We start from the raw sequence: 20193 nt of genomic DNA, 5'->3' as shown, positions 1-20193 counted from the left end.
ATATAAAAGCACAGACACGACCCCCGGTGGTCAGTATTAGCTGCAGAGGAGAACCAGGACACATCTATTGCCAAACACACTCAGGGAGACAGCACGTGCAGAGTATCCAGAACGAACTGTATTATAAGAGTTATAATAAAATAGAGTTGTACCACATACAACTGTGTTGGCTCATCTGTGCACCAGAGCACCCAACACCACACAGCTAACACAAGCTCTTTATTCAAAGGGTTTGTTCTGCTTCCAGAGCTCAACTAGATGTAAAACAGTCAAGAGGTATGACCAGTGAAACTAAGGTAAACTGCCTATGCTGAGCTGTCTCTGTGTGCTGCTGCTCCCTAGCTCTGTGCTTCTCAAAGAGGCGGATCCTACCTTGGGCTCGACCCTTTATACCCGCCTCTGATGCTGCCCTCTAGTGGTGCTGTGACTGTTACATCTGTGCTGCAGTCCCTGGTGTATGTGCAGATGTATGTACAGATGTACAGATCACGACAACACCTAGGCGCACGTCGAGGTTCACTGAGAGGGCATTGGGGGTAGGGAGGTAGTGATTAAGGGGAAGAGCATGAGGGAAAGGGTGGGGAGAGGGTCTGGAAGGGATGGGAAAAATGGGACGGACCATTGGGAGGATCGGGCAGTTGGGGACATGTATGTACATAATTAAAATCTGTTGACCTCGACCAATAATGACGCCTCCGGCACTTTCTTCCACAATGCAGGAGGAGCATCAATCCCATGCCCCCATCTCCCTGGCCATGGATATTCTGGTTACTTCCCCCCTTCCTCCTCTCCCCTCCTCCCTCGCTGCCGCCGCCTCGCACATCACGTGCAGGTGATGGATGTGAGTGAGCACTAAGGAGACAGACAGGGGTCCGAATATGGCATTGGATGAGGAGCTCCAGTGCTCAGCTCTCTGCGGGCTATCATCACTCCCTTGCCCTCGATCATGACCCACTGACAGTGCCGACAGTTTCATCACCCTGGAGTGATATTACACAGACCTGGAAGGGTGGAAATTGGGGGTGGGGATGATGAAGAGGGCAGGGAGGTGGGAAGGGGGGGATGAGGAGAGGGAGAATGACGGACGAGGCCACGTTCTATGTGAAGCGGGAGACGATTAGTTCCTCCGGGCTTGCCGGACCCTGGCCACTGCCACTGTCCTCCATCCTCCAGCTGGTCCTATGGGCCCTCTCCGGATCCATCCTCTAGCCCCTACCAGTCTGGTGCCTCCTCGTACTCGTGCTCCTCTTCGGCGGTGGCCACACATTCCATCTCCTCCAACTCCAGCACGTCACTCCGCTGCTGTGGCAGGTTGTGGAGGACACCGCAGACCTCTGGAGGGTGTACTGTGGTGCACCACCGGAGCGGTCGAGGCATCGGAACTGCATTTTGAGGAGTCCCTCAATGCACCCTCAATGACAGACTGGGTGACTGCATGGGTCTCATTGTATCGGGTCTCCGCATCAGTCACCGACCTCCATACTGGCATCATTAACCAGATCCTCAGCGGGTACCCATTATCCCCCAAGAACCAATCGCCCATCCTGGGATGGCCTGTGAAGACGATGTCCGATTGCCCCTAGGATGTAGCTGTCATGCACACTCCGTGGGGAGCGTGCACCCATGCGCATGATTTTCAGGTGATGGCCGCACACGAGCTGGATGTTCAGTGAGTGGAAGCCCTTCCTATTAATCAAGGGCAGGGCGGCACGTGGCGCAGTGGTTAGCACTGGGAACACGGCGCTGAGGACCCGGGTTTGAATCCTGGCCCTGGGTCACTGCCCGCGAGGAGTTTGCACATTCTCCCCGTGTCTGCGTGGGTTTCACCCCCACAACCCAAAGATGTGCAGGTTAGGTGGATTGGCCACGCTAAATTGCCCCCTAATTGGAAGAAAAATTAATAATTGTGTACTCTAAATTTAAAAAAAAAGAATGAAGGGCACTCCCAGACGGCCCAATGCACACAAGGCGACATGTGTGCCGTCTATTATCCCCGAGACCTGGGGCATCCTGGTGATGGCGGAGAATCCTGCTGACTGGGCATCTCATTCGACCTGGTCCATGTCAAAGTTTGTGGGCGGGATTCTCTGACTCCCGCTGGGTCGGAGAATCGGTGAGGGCCGGCGTGAATCCCGCTTCGCCGGCTGCAGAATTCTCCGGCACCGGGGATTTGGCGGGGGCGGGAATCGCGCCGCGCCAGTCGGCGGCTGCTGGCAGTGGCCCTCCTGGCAATTCTCCGGCTCGCGATGGGCCAAAGTCCCACCCATTCTATTCCGGTCCCGCCGCCGTAAATTGGAATTGGTCCCTTACCGGCGGGACCTGGCGGCGCAGGCGGGCTCAGGGGTTCTTTGGGGGCCGCAGGGGGATCTGGCCCCGCGAGATGCCCCCACGCTGGCCGGGCCCGTGGGCAGGCCTGTGCAGTGGGGGCACTCTATTCCTTAACGCCGGCCGTGTAAGCCTCCGCAATGGCCGGCACGAAGGTGAACCCCTCTGCGCATGTGCAGGGATGACGTCAGCAGACGTTGACGCTCCCGGCCGGCGGAGTCCCTTCAGCTCCGGCTGGCGCGGCGCCAAAGGCCTTCTACGCCGGCCGGCGGGGTGCAAACCACTCCGGCGCCGTCCTAGCCCCTGAAGGTGCGGAGGATTCCGCATCTTTGGGGCAGCCCGACGCCGGAGTGGTTGCTGGCACTCCACTGCGCCGTTTCTGCCCGTCCCGTCGATTCCCGGCGAATCCTGCCCTGTATAGTTTTCTGCCCAGGCAAACAGGACATCCGTGACTTCACAGATACTCTTGTGGGCTGTAGCTTCTGAGATGCCAGACATGTCCCTGCTCGTGCCCTGGAATGAACCCTTTGCATAAAAATGCAGGGCTGCGGTGACCTTGACTGCCCCCGGGGGTCGGTATCATCCTCCTCCACATGGTGCCAAGTCTGCAAGGACATGGTATAGGTGCTGCACCGTCCGTCATCTGTCCGAAAGACCAGCAACGCCTGTACACCTTGGGCCATCGCGGATCTCCCCCTCTCCGTCCCTCCCTGATCTAATGGGTGGCCGGATCCTCAGGGTGTTGGGGGAGGGGGGGGGGGGGGGGGGGGGGGGGGGGCATGCACATTGGCCACTGCCTCAAAACTCTGTTGGTGCTGCTGCCGCCAGCTTCACTGCTGCCAGGCATGCCAGCGGCACCACTAGGGCAAGTTCCGCGGGGTCCAAGATATCGTCCATCCCGTGCAATACCTGTACGGAATTGGTGAGGGTGTGAGACTAACAACCAGCAGTGTCTTCCCCCCCGGGACCCTCCATATCCACCATCGCTCTTCCCACCTCCCCGGTGCCGCACCCACCCTCTGATTGCAGAGATGTCCCCAGTGCCAGAGTCTAGCCTCTTGGGTGTTTGGATGTTGCCCGCTGCTTCTTAGGTGTTACCTCCTGCAGTGTCCAGGCAGCATGGTCTGATTGGGATGCTAGGCAATAACTCTCACATGCTACATGGCACACCTATCCACGGGGATCCAATTCGGATTAGCTCGTCTTCGGGCTATTAGTGATTGAAAGGCCAGAACATCTGCCTTCTCCCCGATCTGCAGCTCCGGTGGGTCCGAGACCCCAAAGTTAGCCACCAAAGGGCAAGGCTCCAACTTAATCCCAAGAATCCCTGACATGGTGTTGAAGGAGGAGACCCAAAAGCTCACAGGTTTAGGACAAGACCAGAACATATGCTTATGATTAGCCGGACCCCATGAACACTGCTTGCACCTATCCTCTACATCTGGAAAAATACATTCACTGGTCAGTGTGTCCTATGCTGCTCCTTGAGCTGAATCAAGCTGAGCCGAGCACATGAGAAGGTGGGGTTGACTAGAGCCTCACTCCACACCCCTGCTCAAAAACCTGACCCAGCCCCCTCTCCCACGTCCCTTTAACTTCATCGAATGGAACATGCTCCAGCAAAATAAGCAGACTATAAATATTTGATATCTTCCCTTCCCCCAAAAGAACCCTACCCATCAACGAGGGTGAGGGTGCCAAGGAGAAGGAAAGAATCTCCTTACCCAAAAAGTTACGCGCCTGATAATACCTAAACAGATTAGTTCTCGGAAGCTGGGATTTACCCAATCACTCCTCAAAACCAGCAAACTTCCCTTCTATAAACATCTCCCCGAATTGCTACAACCTCTCCTCTCCCCATTTCCAAAACACCAAGTCCAAGGCTGCCAGAACAGAACGATGGTTTCTCAGATTGGGGCTAACAACGACATGGCACCCATTATGAAATGTTGCCTAAACTGTCTCCATAAAAGTGCCCACCAAATCGAGGACCTCACCTCCTCAATGGTGCTCCCGCTGTATTTTCTGAAGTTCCCCGCCAGGATGCCTGTAAGTATCTCAGTGACTAGTGAAGAGGCCACTGATGCTGCAGGAGCCTCCACCGTTTTCTTCACAGACAAAGCCCCGAAGCCTCCGAGTTCAACGACGATTCCTAATTTATTCTGCTGCCCAGTCTTTATTTATTGGGCATCCCTTTGACATGGAATTCTTAACCCACCATACTAACCAAATTCCAACCCAAATCTCCTCCAAATATAGGGTGAAAAGGGCTTAAATTAAAGTTCTCTAGCGGGAGCCACCTTGAAACGACTGCTTTTCTACTTGTCGCCACCGGAAGTCAGGAGACCCAAATTTATAACAATTAGTTACCTTTGATACAGGCAATAGAAATTATGGTTAAAACTCATGGAATAAAAGGGACAGTAGTAACATGGGTACAAAATTGGCATAGTGTAAGGACAAAGTCAACACAGGCATGGCACCTGCAACAGATTATTCTGCCCTCTATGCCAAGGGCCCACACCCTCAAACATTGAACTCTCAATGAGGCAGGGCCAATGATCCGCAGTCACCTTCCCTACCTGAAGACTACGTGGACTGCAGTGGGGGCAATGAGGCATCACTGCAGCCCTCTGAGATGAGCTTTTGTGCATAGGCAGTGCCACTGAGGCCCAAGTCATTTCCCATTCAGTGAGGTGTGTATGGGGTGTGTATGGGCAGTAGAGGGTTCACTTACTCTAGCGGTGTGAATTAGGTAATTTATTATTTTCCTGCACTCCAGGGCAATTTTACTGTGAGGGTAGCTGGCACTCATCACCCTGGCAACTGCCTTCCATGCAGGGGTGGTGAGACAGTTGGGCATCCTCCTCCCATACCTCGGGCAAAGGATACCCCTCCTTTCCTCCACTCCATTCATCAGTACTTCCAGCAATGCATCACAGATTGGAGGGGGCTGTGCTCCTTGGCTTTGGCGTGCCATGTCCTGGTCCATTGTATAGAACGAGGTAACAGTAGTTTCCAAACGCCTTTTAAATATTGTATCCGTATATGATAGTGGGGCATGTGACATCCTACCTGATCCACCATGAAAATCATTGGGAACCGCCCCCCCAGCTGCATTACACGATTTAGCAGGATTCTCCGCTGCGTGCATGGTGGAGAATGCTCTCACTTTTTGTTCCAACCACTGACCCTAAGCCCAGTGGGGATGATTCCACCAAAAGTGTTCTTTCTGGGGGAAAAATTGCTTTATTTATATTTAGATGTGTCAGAAAATGGAGTTTAGAAAAAGGTATATTTGCTAAATTCAGTAAGCACACTTGATGCCGAGAGGAACAAAGTTGAATTCTATATTGTCATTGAGCATCAATTCATGGTCGATGAAATGTTTTGAGCAAAGTTATCATCGTTTAAAAGGTATGAATAGAATATATTGTCTATGCTGTTTAGTTGTGATATTCATCTGATGCAACTCACATAAAGGATTCTGCAGCTTTTAAAGTATCTTTTTCTTCTTTTCCTTGCAGCATCTTGCAAAGACCAGGACAATGTCTTGTGTGGCAGGGGGTTCTGTATCCAAAGGAAACTGCTGTGCAACGGTTACAATGATTGTGATGACTGGAGTGATGAAGCAGATTGCAGTATGTCATTTATTTCTCTTTCTTTAGTAACTGCAAACAATGATTACACTCTTAAAGGGTCACCTTTTGTTATGTGTTAAGTCTGAGTGCTCATCCATCTGTGGATATAAAACCTAGGTACATCTCCACTGATGGCTTTTCTATTAATGGGACAAATTATACTTGGTGTTTGATTCTGAACACTCCGTTTTGCTTTTGGATAACACCCCATAGGTGTCAATATCAGATCATTTGTCAGCTTCGGAGTCCCAATTTTATGTTGATCATTGTCAGGGAAACAAAGGCCTGTCACGAAAAACAAATGTTCCATTATCTGATCAAAACGGCGATATAGTAACAATGTTTTAATCATGATACCAAAGCCCCAGCATCCGTGAGCCAGTTCCCAGCACTTGCACATCTAAATCCAGCTTCATGTTTTGATGGCAGACAAATTGATCAATTAATACCTGCCACACTTGCCCCCAGAATAAGGAAGTTGGATTTACTGAATTCTAGGTTCATATGATGCCCCATTCATGGACCCTGATATTTACAGGAGTGGAATATCCCAGGTCAGTAAGCACAGGGGAGGAGTACAGGTAAGTCTGGGTTTCCCGAAAGGCTGTGAATTGAAAACTCCACAGAGTGCAAGTTTTGTTTTCAACAGATTTCCCACCCAGACGGACAGTCTTGGCTCCCTGTTGGATGGGGAATGCTCCAGAAGAGGCCATGCGCAGGTTCAGTTAGGTTTCCTGTTGCATGGGTAAACGTGTGAGTGTGTTGGGATGGGTACAATGTGACCTGGATTGAAAAGGGGTAATCACAGTGTTTTGAAGGGACACAGGAGCAGAGATGAGCATCAGTGGTTCCGGGTATCTGAAGCAGGGGATATCAGAGGGAACCCAGTCTCACAGAGTGGGAAATGGGTAAGCTCTGAGGTCTGAGGGGACGCAATCCAACTCTTCCTGCCCCACAAGCTGAACTGGAAAAACACTTACCATTTTGATGCAGCTGTATTTGTCTCCCTTTAACTGTCACCTTTCCAGCGGTTTGGAAAACCAAGGAGTCCTTCATTATAGTTGGAAGAGAGATAAATTCTGAGGCTTGTACCCTTATTAGAATAATTTAATGAGTGACCCACCTCGTCCAACTTGGAACAAAGAAAAGTACAGCACAGGAACAGGCCCTTCGGCCCTCCAAGCCTGCACCTACCATGCTGCCCGTCTAAACAAAAACCTTCTACACTTCCGGGGTCCATATCCCTCTATTCCCATCCTATTCATGTATTTGTCAAGATGGCCCTTAAACGTCGCTATCGTCCCTGCTTCCATCACCTCCTCCGGCAGCGAGTTCCAGGCACCCACTACCCTACGTGTAAAAAACTTGCCTCGTACATCTCCTCTAAACGTCGCCCCTCACACTTTAAACCTATGCCCCCTAGTAATTGACCCCTCTACCCTGGGAAAAAGTCTCTGACTATCATCTCTGTCTGTGCCCCTCATAATTTTGTAGACCTCTACCAGATCGCCCCTCAACCTCCGTCATTCCAGTGAGAACAAACCGGGTTTATTCAACCGCTCCTCATAGCTAATGCCCTCCATACCAGGCAAAATCCTGGTAATTCTCTTCTGCACCCTTTCTAAAGCCTCCACATCCTTCTGGTAGTGTGGTGACCAGAATTGAACACCATACTCCAAGTGTGGCCTAACTAAGGTTCTATACAGCTGCAACATGACTGGCCAATTTTTATACTCAATGCCCCGGCCAATGAAGGCAAGCATGCCTTATGCCTTCTTGACTGTGTTGCCCCTTACAGTGACCTGTGAACCTGTACACCTAGATCTCTCTGACTGTCAATACTCTTGAGGGTTCTACCATTCACTGTATATTCCCTAACTTCCAAAATGCATTACCTCACATTTGTCCAGATTAAACTCCATCTGCCATCTCTCCGCCCAAGTCTCCAAATGATCTAAATTCTGCTGTATCCTCAGGATCCTGCTGTATCCTGACAGTCCTCATTGCTATCCGCAATTCCACCAACCTTTGTGTCGTCTGCAAACTTACCAATCAGACCAGTTACATTTTCCTCCAAACCATTTATATATACTACGAACAGCAAAGGTCCCAGCACTGATCCCTGTGGAACACCACTGGTCACAACCCTCCAATCAGAAAAGCACCCTTCCATTGCTACTCTCTGCCTTCTATGACCTAGCCAGTTCTCTATCCATTTTGCCAGCCTGATACACGATCAATGACCACTAAAGCGAGGTTGTAGTCCAACTGAAGGCTTTAATAAGCTAGATGTTTCCCCCAGCAGCTCAGGTACAGAAAGAAGGCTGCTGGGGCGGCACAGGCAGGGCGGAGCTACCATACAGCTTGACCAATAGGAAACATACAATCTCTACCAATGGCATTCCAGCATTACCAGGTACCGTAATACCTCTACACAGACTACCGCATTCACCCCCTATTAAAAAAGAGCCCGGCGGGGGTGGTGGCTTGATATTACAACATGGTAACATGGTAGAAATTATAGTTATGGAGGTACCGTAATACCTCCGTACAGCATTTTGTAACTATTTACAGATTCACAATTAACTATATACACTTTTAAATGAAGCAATCAGTAGATCGGGGGCCCTGGTCGTCCTCTGTGATCGTTGAAGCTTTGGTGGTGACGCCGGTGGAGGCTCGGGCATCTGGTGGGGAAAACGGTTGACCTGGGAAGGGAGCGTCTGCGGGATGCATCGGTGGGTGGGGCGGCCTAGACGGGGCCGGCGGAAGGGCCGATCCTCCTGTAAGGTGCATGGGTGGGAGCGAGGGTGGGACTGGTGGCTGGGGTGTGCATGGGGATCCGGCAGGCGCCAGGTCTCGTAGGGAGACCGTATCTTGTCGGCCGTCGGGTTACGTCAGTAAGGCGTACTGGGGGTTAGCGTGGAGAAGATGGACCCTCTCGACCAACGGGTCCGACTTGTGCGCACGTGTTTTCGGAGCAGGATGGGTCCGGGAGCTGCCAGCCAGGTCGGGAGCGAGATCCCAGAGGAGGACTTCCTGGGGAAGACAAGGAGGCGTTCGTTAGGTTTGGTTGGTCGTGGTTCAAAGCAGTGACTTGATGGAGTGGAGGGCATCCGGGAAGACTTCCTGCCAGCGGGAGACTGGGAGATTCCTGGACAGTAGGGCCAGTAGGACGGTCTTCCAGACCATTCCGTTCTCCCTCTCTACCTGTCCGTTACCCCGGGGGTTGTAACTGGTCGTCCTGCTCGAGGCAATGCCCTTGGTGAGCAGGAATTGACGCAGTTCGTCGCTCATAAAGGAGGACCCCCATATCACTATGTATGTAAGCGGGGAACCCGAACAGTGTAAAGATGCTATGGAGGGCCTTGATGACGGTGGTTGCGGTCATGTCGGGGCAGGGGATGGCAAATGGGAACCGGGAGTACTTGTCAATCACGTTCAGGGTGTACGTGTTGCGGTCGGTGGAGGGGAAGGGGCCTTTGAAGTCAATGCTGAGGCGTTTAAAGGGACGGGAAGCCTTTATCAGGTGCGCCCTCTCTGGCCGGTAGAAGTCCGGTTTGCACTCCGCGCAGATTTGGCAGTCCCTGGTGGCTGTCCTGACCTCCTCGATGGAGTAGGGTAGGTTGCAGGTCTTGATAAAGTGGAAGAAGCGAGTGACCCCCGGGTGGCAGAGGTCCTCGCAGAGGGCTCAGAGGCGGTCCACTTGTGCGGTGGCACATGTGCCGCAGGACAGGGCATCAGAAGGCTCGTTTAGCTTCCCAGGATGATACAAGATCTCGTAGTTGTAGGTGGAGAGTTCTATCCTCCACCGCAAGATCTTGTCGTTTTTTATCTTGCCCCGCTGTGCCTTATTGAACATGAAAGCAACCGACCGTTGGTCAGTGAGGAGTGGCGGATTTCGGAAGCATGGAGGATACGTGAGAAGAAGGCCACGGGTCTGCCCACTTGGTTGAGGGTGGCCGCCAGAGCTATGTCAGATGCGTCGCTCTCGACCTGGAAGGGGAGGGACTCATCGATGGCGTGCATCGTGGCCTTTGCAATGTCTGCTTTGATGCGACTGAAGGCCTGGCGGGCCTCTATCGACAGGGGAAAAAACTGTGGATTGAATCAGGGGATGGGCCTTGTCCACATAGTTGGGGACCCACTGGGCATAGTGAGAGAAAAACCCTAGGCAGCGCTTCAGGGCCTTGGAGCAGTGAGGGAGGGGGAACTCCATAAAGGGGCGCATGCGTTCAGGGTAGGGGCCTATAACTCCATTTCGCACTGCATAGCCGAGGATGGCTAGGCGGTCGGTGCTAAACACGCATTTATCCTTGTTATACGTAAGGTTAAGGATCTTTGCGGTCTGGAGGAATTTTCGGAGGTTGGTGTCGTGGTCCTGCTGGTCGTGGCCGCAGATGGTGACATTATCGAGTTACGGGAATGTTGCCCGTAAACCGTACCGGTCAACCATCCTGTCCTTCTCGCGCTGGAAGACCGAGACCCCATTAGTGACACCGAAGGGAACCCTTAAGACGTGGTAGAGCCGCCCATCTGCCTCGAAGGCAGTGTATTTGCGGTCACTAGTGCGGATGGGGAGCTGGTGGTAGACGGACTTAAGATCCACCATGGAGAAGACCTTGTAATGCGTGATCCTGTTTACCAGGTCGGATATGCGGGGGAGAGGGTACGCGTCCAGCTGCGTAAACCTGTTGATGGTCTGACTGTAGTCGATGACCATCCTATGCTTCTCCCCGGTCTTTACGACCACTACTTGAGCTCTCCAGGGACTGTTGCTCGCTTCAATGACTCCTTCCCTCAGTAGCCTTTGGACCTCTGACCTAATAAAGATCCGATCCTGGGCACTGTACCATCTGCTCCTGGTGGCGACGGGTTTGCAATCCGGGGTGAGGTTTGCAAACAGGGAAGGCGGATCGACCGTGAGGGTCGCGAGGCTGCAGTCAGTAAGGGGGGTATAAGGCCGCCGAATTTGAAAGTTAGACTTTGAAGGTTACACTGGAAGTCTAACCCTAGGAGTGTGGCCGCGCAGAATGGGGAAGGACGTAGAGCCGGTAATTTTTAAACTCCCTTCCCTGGACCGTGAGGTTTGCTGCACAAAACCCCTTTATCTCTACTGAGTGGGAACCGGAGGCCAGGGAGATTTTTTGATTAACGGGGTGGATGAGGAGAGAACAGCGCCTTACCGTGTCGGGGTGTATGAAGCTCTCCGTGCTCCCAGAGTCGATTAAGCAGGACGTTCGTGCCCGTTGCTTAGTACTGTTGTTGTAGCAGTTGAGAGTGTTCGAGGCCGGGACTGGTCCAGGGTCACCGAGGCTAATCACAGCAGTTGAGTGTTCTCTTCGGGCGGTGTGCGGTCAGCCGAGCTGTGGTCCTGGGAGTCCATCCAAGATGGCGGCTCCCATTGGTCGCACATGGCTGGGGATGCACAAAATGGCGGCGCCCATCCATTGAACGTGGCGTCCGCTGGACAAGGTGGCGGCGCCCGGGGGCTGCACGAGGCCCTGGAGGAGGAAGGTGGTGGTGCCTGCTGGCCGCACGGGGACCGTGGAGAGGTTTGTGGTGGCGGTCCGCATTCGCCACCGAGACTGCGGTGACCACACGGTCCTGGCATACCACCATGAAGTGGCCCTTTTTCCCGCATCCCTTGCAGGTGGATGCGCGGGCCGGGCAGCGCTGCCGGGAGTGCTTGGCCTGCCCGCAAAAGTAGCAGCGGGGCCCCCTGGGAGTGCCAGGCCACCTTGCAGCACAAGCTTGTGGGGGGATGGGAGATGTCTCGGGGTCGGCTGCGGAGGGTTTCCACGCTGCCCAGGGGGCTGCCGCGCGGTTGGGTACGTAAGCGCGGGCGTTTCGGGAGGCTACATCCAGGGAGCCTACAAGGGCCCGTGCCTCCTTGAGGCCTAGGGTATCTTTTTCCAGCAATCGCTGGCGGATTTGGGAGGACAGCATACCTGCCACGAAAGCGCCCCGGATGTATAGTTCTGTGTGGTCGCTCGCCGAGACTTGCGGGCAGCTGCAGTTTCTCCCCAACACCACGAGCGCACGGTAGAATTCTTCCAGGGATTTGTCACCTCGTTGTTAGCAGATGTCGGGCGTAGACCTGGTTTACCGGGCGAATATAGTGTCCTTTTAGCAGCTCCATTGCTGCATCGAAGTCGTCCGCGTCCTCGATGAGGGTGTAAATTTCCGGGCTCACCCTCGAGTGCAGGACTTGCAATTTCTGTTCTGGATGTTTTCGGCCGTGCCGAAATATCCTTTAAAACACGCCAGCCAGTGCTTGAAGGTTGCCGCTGAGTTCGCCGCGTGGGGGCTGAGTTGCAGACACTCCGGCTTGATTCGGAGCTCCATCCTTTTAAATCTAGCTTATTAAATTGATGCACGATCAATGACCACTAAAGCGAGGTTGTAGTCCAACTGAAGGCATTAATAAGCTGTTTCCCCCAGCAGCTCAGGTACAGAAAGAAGGCTGCTGGGGCGGCACGGGCTCTTATACCCCGCCTTGCAGGGCAGAGCTACCATACAGCTTGACCAATAGGAAACATACAATATCTACCAATGGTGTTCCAGCATTACCAGGTACCGTAATACCTCTACACAGACTACCACACAGCCCACCTCTGATCCCGTGTGATTTCTACTTGCTTCCAAATGGGAGTAGATCCTGTCTTGAAGAATTCGCTCCAGTAATTTCCCTACCACTGACTTGAGGCTCACCGGCCTGTAGTTCCCTGGATTATCCTTGCTACCCTTCTTAAACAAAGAAACAACATTGGCTATTTTCCAGTTCTCCGGGACATCATCTGAAGACAGTGAGGATCCAAAGATTTCTGTCAAGGCCTCAGCAATTTCCACTCTTGCCTCCTTCAGTATTCTGGGGTAGATCCCATCAGGCCCTGGGGACTTATCTACCTTAATATTTTTTAAGACACCCAACACCTCGTCTTTTTTGATCTCAATGTGACCCAGGCTATCTACATACCCGTCTCCAGACTCAACATCCACCAATTCCTTCTCTTTGGTGAATAGTAATGCAAAGTATTCATTTAGTACCTCGCCCATTTCCTCTGGCTCCACATATAGATTCCCTTCCCTGTCCTTCAGTGGGTCAGCCCTTTCCCTGGCTACCCTCTTGCTTTTTATGTACGTGTAAAAAGCCTTGGGATTTTCCTTAACCCTATTTGCCAATGATTTTTCATGACCCCTTTTAGCCCTCCTGCCTCCTTGCTTAAGTTCCTTCCTACTTTCCTTATATTCCACACAGGCTTCGTCTGTTCCCAACCTTCTAGTCCTGACAAATGCCTCTTTCTTCTTGACGAGGCCTACAATATCTCTTGTTATCCAAGGTTCCCGAAATTTGCCATATTTATCCTTCTTCCTCACAGGAACATGCCGGTCCTGAATTTCTTTCAACTGACATTCGAAAGCCTCCCACATGTCGGATGTTGATTTACCCTCAAACATCCTCCCCCAATCTAGGTTCTTCAGTTCCCACCTAATATTGTTATAATTAGCCTTCCCCCAATTTAGCACATTCACCCTAGGACCACTCTTATCCTTGTCCACCAACACTTTAAAACTTACTGAATTGTGGTCACTGTTCCCAAAATGCTCCCCTACTGAAACTTCTACCACCTGGCCAGGCTCATTCCCCAATACCAGGCCCAGTACAGCCCTTTCCCTAGTTGGACTATCTACATATTGTTTTAAGAACCCTCCTGGATGCTCCTTATAAACTCTGCCCTGTCTAAGTTCTGTTAAAGTCAGGAGTGAGTGCGTTTGAGGCAGTTTGCATTGTTGCCTAACCAACCCAACCTCCCCCCAGTCCCCCACTATGGAATCTGAAATACAACAGCATCAAGAGGAATCAGAGGGCATGGCTGAGGTACTGAATGAATACTTTGCATCTGTCTTCATCAAGATAAGGATACTGTTGGCATCATCATGAATGAGGAAGTGGTTTAGACACTGGATGATAAAGATATGAGAAAGGGAAGGAATTAGAACGGCTGGCTGTACTTACGGTTTCATCAGGAGTTGATGGGATGTAACTGAGGATACTGATATGAGAGTGGAATTTGCTGAGGCACTGGCAATAATCTTCCAGTAACAGTGGTGTCAGAGGATTGGGGAATTGCAAATGTGACACACTTAAGGGTGTAAGGAAACATCCAGCAACTACAGGCCAATCAGTGGTGGGAAGGCTTTTAGAAGCGACAATCTGGGACAAAATTAACAGTTGTTTAGACAAGTGCAGATTAATTAAGGAAATCCAACATGGATTTGTTAATGGCATACTGTGTTTATCTGACTTGAATGAGATTTTTGATGAGATAACAGAAAGGGTTGATGAGGATAATGCAATTGATGAGGTTTACATGGATTTCCAAAAAGCATTTGATAAAATGCTACAATGTCCTTTAGGGAAATAAATCTGTCGTCCTTACCTGGCCTGGCCTACTCCAGACCCACAGCAATATGGTTGACTCTTAAATGTCCTCAAGAATGGGCAATAAATGCTGACCAGCCAGCAATGTCCATATCCCATGAACGCATTTTTAAAAAAAGTTATAATTCTGCCAAAGAAGTTGAGGATCATGGAATAATAGGGACAGTGGTAGCTTGGTCCAAAGTTGGCTGAGTGACTTGAAGCCGAGTGGTGGTGAATGGTTGCTTTTCGGATTTAACAAAGGTGCATAGTGGGATGCCCAGGGGGCAGTACCAGGACTACTGTTTTCTCGACACACTATAATGACCTAGATTGGGTGTATAGGGCACAATTTCAAAATTTGTGGATGACACAAAACTTGGAAGTATTGTGAACTTTGAGGAGGATAGTGATCAAGAGAAACGACATACATAGGATGATGGAATGGGTGGACACATGGCAGGTGAAATTTAATGAAGAGAAATGTGATTGATACATCTTGCTTTTGGAAGATGAGGAGAGGCAATATAAACTGTGTGGTACAATTTTAAACGGGTGCATGAAGGAAGAAACCGAGGGGTATATGTGCACAAATCAATGAAGGTGGCAGAATAGTTGAGAAAGTGATTAAAAAGCATACTGGGCTTTGTAAATAGAGGCATAAAATACCATTAGAAGTACACCATTTGGCCCATCAAGTCTGCTCTCCCATTCAATGAAATCATAACTGATCTGATATGATCCTCAGCTCCACTTTCTAGCCTTATCCCCACAACGATTGATTCTCTTACTGATTAAAAACTTGAATATCTCATCCGTGAACATATTTAACAACCTAATCTCTTCAGCTCTCTGCAGTAAAGAATTCCACTATCCTCTGATAGAAGAAATTCCTCCTCATTTTAGTCTTAAATGAGGGATCCCTTATTCTGAGATTATGTGCTCTGGTTCTAGACTGTACCACAAGGGGAAACAACCTCTCAGCATCTACCCTGTCAAGCCCCTTGAGAATCTTATATGTCTTATAAGGTTGCCGCTCATTCTTTTGAACTCCAATGTGTACAGGCCCAATTCAACCTCTCTTCATAAGAAAATCCCTCCAGACTTGGGATCAAGATAGTGAACCTTCTCTGGACTGCCTCCAATGCCAATTTATCTTTCCTTGGATAAGGGGACCAAATCTATTCACAGTATTCCAGGTGTGGTCTAATGAGATTTGTTTTAACAAGACTTTCCTATTTTCATACTATATTCCTTTCAAAATAAAGGCCAACATTCCATTTGCCTTCCCTATTACCTTCTGAATTTACATGCTAGATTTTGGGGATTTATGCACGAGGACCCCAAACCCCTCAGTGCTGCAGCTTTCTGCAGTCTTTCTCTATTTAAATAATGTTCAGCTCCTTATCCCAAATTGCAGAACTTCATATTTTGCTACATTATACTGCCAAGTTTTTGACCACTTCCCTAACCTGTCTGTATCTCTCTCTAGGCTCTATGTCATCCTCACTGTGGTGTTGGGTGCTCTGGTGCACAGATGAGCCAACACAGTTGTATGTGGTACAACTCTATTTTATTATAACTCTTATAATACAGTTCGTTCTGGATACTCTGCACGTGCTGTCTCCCTGAGTGTGTTTGGCAATAGATGTGTCCTGGTTCTCCTCTGCAGCTAATACTGACCACCGGGGGTCGTGTCTGTGCTTTTATATCTTTCTGTCATTGGTTGTGGTGTTGTGTGTTCTGATTTGTCTGTTGGTGTGTCTATCATGATGTGTGTGTTTGAATATCATGACATCCCCCCTTTTTACAAAGATAAGTGCCTACGTGGTTATAAATATAATTGTGTCGTGAGTGCATCTAAGAGTGTGTGTGTGTGTTGTGTACAGCGTGTGTTTATGACTATTTACATGGGGCGATGTCGGGTGCGTCACACTAACAAGGTTGTACTATAACAAAACTTGGATGCGAGAGAAAAAAAAACTTGAACATTGGTCTGGTCAGACGATATCTGGAACAATAAACAACAACAGGTTATAATACAGAAGTGTTTGACTTTTTGAACGTATGAACAGCGTTATAAGTCCAGTCTAATGGGTGACCGCCTCAAGAATGGGCTGGTCCTCAAGCCGGTTCAGCTGTGGAGATTTGGGGTCACACTGGTTCACCTTGGACTGTTGGAGGTGATGCTGTTGCCGAAGTCTCTACTTTACCATTTGTTGTACTTCGTGCAGTGCTTGGTTTTTTCATTCGTGCAAATATAACATTCAACATCTTTGTTAGTGGTGCCCTGGCTGTGGTTTGGTTCTGGTGGCGATGGAAGGGGCATGATCCGTGGCATCTCCACGAAGTCATCCTTGGGAACCAGTGGAGGATCCGGCGTGTGCGTACGGTTCAGTTGCAAGCGTGGAAGGCGGCACAAAGCCCGCTGATTGCGCCTACGCACCAATCCATCCGCCCTGCATGCCAGGAACAAGGTGGAGTCTGTTTTCTTTTTATGTTTGTGGTGGACGGCATCTTGTAGCCGATGGGTCGTTGCCATCGAAGTAGCACCATCACTAATATCATGCAAGGCGATGACTGTGCCAGATGTGGAAGTTGGCCGAGACCGTGTACGCTGGTTCCGGCCACCTGCTGTGCCGGAAGGGCGACTCCGCAGAGAAACGTCGAAGCATGTCGCCTTGGAGAGAGAATTGTTGCTCGCATCAACGTCTGGCGATGGCGCGAATTGGTGTGTCCATCTTGGACCGCCGGTGCTGGTTGCCACTGCCGACCCAGTGGGACTGCCACGCGATCCATTCCCTGTCGCCGTGGCATCCGCCGTCACCCTGAGCGTGCCATCACCGAGGCCGCGACACCGCCCGTCCGGAGCAAGGTCTGGCGTGCGCAAATCAGAGTCGGCGCTTGGCTGCTCCCCATCTGGAGTCCGGTCTGCCTTCCGTCGATGCCCCCCGTCCGGAGTCCCAACAGGTTCACTGGAGGCAGCCGAGATTCCCTGAAGCTGCACTTCTGGAGTCGGAACATGCAGGAATGCACCAACCAGTGGAGCGGCTCGAGCCATCGAGGGTGGAAGCGGTGCGCCGCCACCGCAGTCGTCAGTGGTCCCACCGTGATCGTCGAGTGCCTCGGTACGCACTAGGCGAGGTCTGTCACCTTGCACCTTTTGCATGGGAAGTGGGATGCTGTCGTCACTCGTCTCACATCCCGTGGATAGATCCTCATTAGCAGCTTGCTGTTCACTAGGGTTGGGTAAATTGTCAGAGTTTTCATCTGGTGGTGCACACCATGTCGGTGGACTGTCATTGTCTTGCCGTTGTCCTTCATTTGGGCTTTTCTTCTTTGGAACTTTAAATCTTCCCCCAGACATTGCAGAACCTTGTTTATTACCCCCAAATTCTCCCATATGTATGGTCTCGAATATAGGATCCAATGTTTCTATCGACATTGTACCATTTTCCAAAGAACATTCCGTTTCACTTTTCTTCTCAGGTACCTCATATGTAACTTTGTTTAATGTACATGCCTTCATGGTCTCTGGGTCTGATTTTGCTGGGACTGGCATGGTCACAGTCTCTCTTTTACTGTTCTCAATTGCCCACATTATACTCCCCATACATAACTGCTTAATCACTGGGGTTAGTGTGGTACAATGGATAATCGGGTCGACCTTATCTGCATCTTCACCATTAGTGGAAAGCACACTTGGTTCACTTGAAACTGCTGTGGGTTTTAAATTCGTTATCTGGCTACTCGATGTCGGTGTCCTCAGGATTCTTGCTCCAATGTTCTGCTCAATAATCAGTGGAGTGTGTATAGGTTCAATGCAATTAATGTTCCCCTCAAGGTTTGAAGAGTCATTACTGACTAACTGCTGGTCTCCGAAGTTGGGATTTTGCGGCATTGTGTTGAAGGGAGACATTTGTCCCTGCTGTAGATATGATTCAGGTTGTGTTATTTCCATTACCTGAGGATCAATGTCTTGTCCATTTTTTCGATCCGTACTAAAACACTGGCAATTCTCAGTCTGCTCCTTGCAAGTTAAACATTCAATTAATTTCGTTAGCAAATCCTCAGCATCCTTCTGTGGCCGTGCAGCATTATTAATCTCTGTTCGGCTACAATGATCCTGAAGGTCAGCGCATAAACCTTTTTTCTTCGGGCTTGGACGAGGCGATTCCTTTGGCTTGTCTTCAGTTGGGCTTGAACAGTCTTCAGCGCTGTGCCCTTCATTGTAGCATGAGAGACCGTCATGGTCATGCTGCTGTGTAGTGGAGCATGGTAGGCTGTTATAGCCTTCTTGCTGTTCACGTGAGCATGGCAGACTTGCATCGTCTGCCGCTGGTTGGTCAGGAGAGGTTGCTAGACCCTCATGGTCTTGTTCCTGCAAGGACTGCGCTCTGGAGTCTTGCGTTCCTTCCATCGTGGAGTCCGTCCACGAGCTCTCTGTGGAGGCTTGTGACACTGGAGTCACTTCTTGTTCGTGCAAGGACTGCGCTCTGGAGTCTTGCGTTGCTTCTATCGTGGAGGCTGTCCACGAGCTCTCTGTGGAGGCTTGTGACACTGGAGTCACTTCTTGGTCGTGCAAGGACTGCGCTCTGGAGTCTTGCGTTGCTTCTATCGTGGAGGCTGTCCACGAGCTCTCTGTGGAGGCTTGTGACACTGGAGTCACTTCTTGTCCGTGCAAGGACTGCGCTCTGGAGTCTTGCATTTCTGCAATTGTGGAGTCTGTCCACGAGCTTGCTGTGGAAGCTTGTGACACTGGAGTCACTTCTGGTTCATGCGAGGACTGCACTCTGGAGTCTTGCATGTCTTCTTTCATAGAGTCGGGAACGTTGAGCGGGACGTGGACCACGCTCTGTGTGGCAGCAGGGCACTCTCCGTGTGCTTGCACCGCTCCCTGTCTGTTAATGTCAGGCTGCAGCATCATCCGGTACTGATAAGTTGGAACGTCATATCTGCTGGATTGAAGATCCTCAAATCCGAAAAATGAATCCGCATCTGCGTCGGATTCAATGTGGGGGCCGCCAATGTGCAACACGAAAGGTTCGTCCGAGTCATAGTCATATAGGACCACGGAGCTATCATTGGGCTCGCGAGGTCCGGAAACACTGTAAAAATCGTCATCGAAGTATTCAAGGTCGGAATCATCGGCTTGTGCGTAGGTAACTGCTTGTCGGAGGGTTCTTCGGAGGTCAAATTCATCTCCTGGGTCAATTTGCGGCACTGTGCTGTCATTCCAGGTGAGGGAAGGTTGTTTTACAGCTTTAACAGATTTTTGTTTTTTTGATTTGGGACGTTTCCCTTTTAAATTGGATTTGGGACATTTCCCTTTTAAATTGGTGCAGTCTGGGGCCTCTGACATCCTGACGCTCGGTATGTAGCACGTAGGAAGCGACTGCGCATGCTCAGATCGCTGTTCCTTTACCGATGGCCGTTTTCTTGACTGCGCATGCGCAGCATCTCGCGCATGCGCAAACGAAACTTCCGGTTCTGCGCACTTCTCGCGCAACTGTGCTAGCGTTATACCTTTAGCAAGATGGCCGCCGACCTCGACCCAGCCTTCTCTCAGGCCCGGGATTTCGGCCTCTGGGAATTCGGGCTCCGGGATCCCAGCCACGAGGTGAGTACTGCAGCTTTTCTTACCTTTATGTGCCGATTGGATTGCGTTTTCTTCACAGTACTTGGAGAATTTGCCCAGGACTGCCTGGTAATCGTACCTTTGCTGCCTCCTGAAGAACCTGAACCTTCTGAATATTTCTCTTGCCCTTGCACCGGCGATGGTGAGGAGAAATTCAATTTTTT

At 50.6% G+C, this 20193-nt stretch overlaps 1 protein-coding gene across 7 annotated transcripts in view; it reads left to right on the top strand.

Annotated features, from left to right (window-relative positions):
• Positions 1–20193, top strand: part of corin (corin, serine peptidase) — a 420139-nt gene that overhangs the window by 272928 nt on the left and 127018 nt on the right. For all 7 annotated transcript variants that reach the window (XM_072496714.1, XM_072496713.1, XM_072496715.1 and 4 more), the window contains exon 6: positions 5853–5966. In XM_072496714.1, coding sequence (XP_072352815.1) covers positions 5853–5966 — 114 coding nt within the window. The remainder of the gene's footprint in view (positions 1–5852; positions 5967–20193) is intronic.

Source organism: Scyliorhinus torazame, chromosome 3, assembly GCF_047496885.1.
Source record: "Scyliorhinus torazame isolate Kashiwa2021f chromosome 3, sScyTor2.1, whole genome shotgun sequence".
Lineage (NCBI taxonomy): Eukaryota > Metazoa > Chordata > Chondrichthyes > Carcharhiniformes > Scyliorhinidae > Scyliorhinus > Scyliorhinus torazame.
Note: the sequence above shows the minus strand (reverse complement) of the source record. Positions and strands in the feature narration are given on the sequence as shown.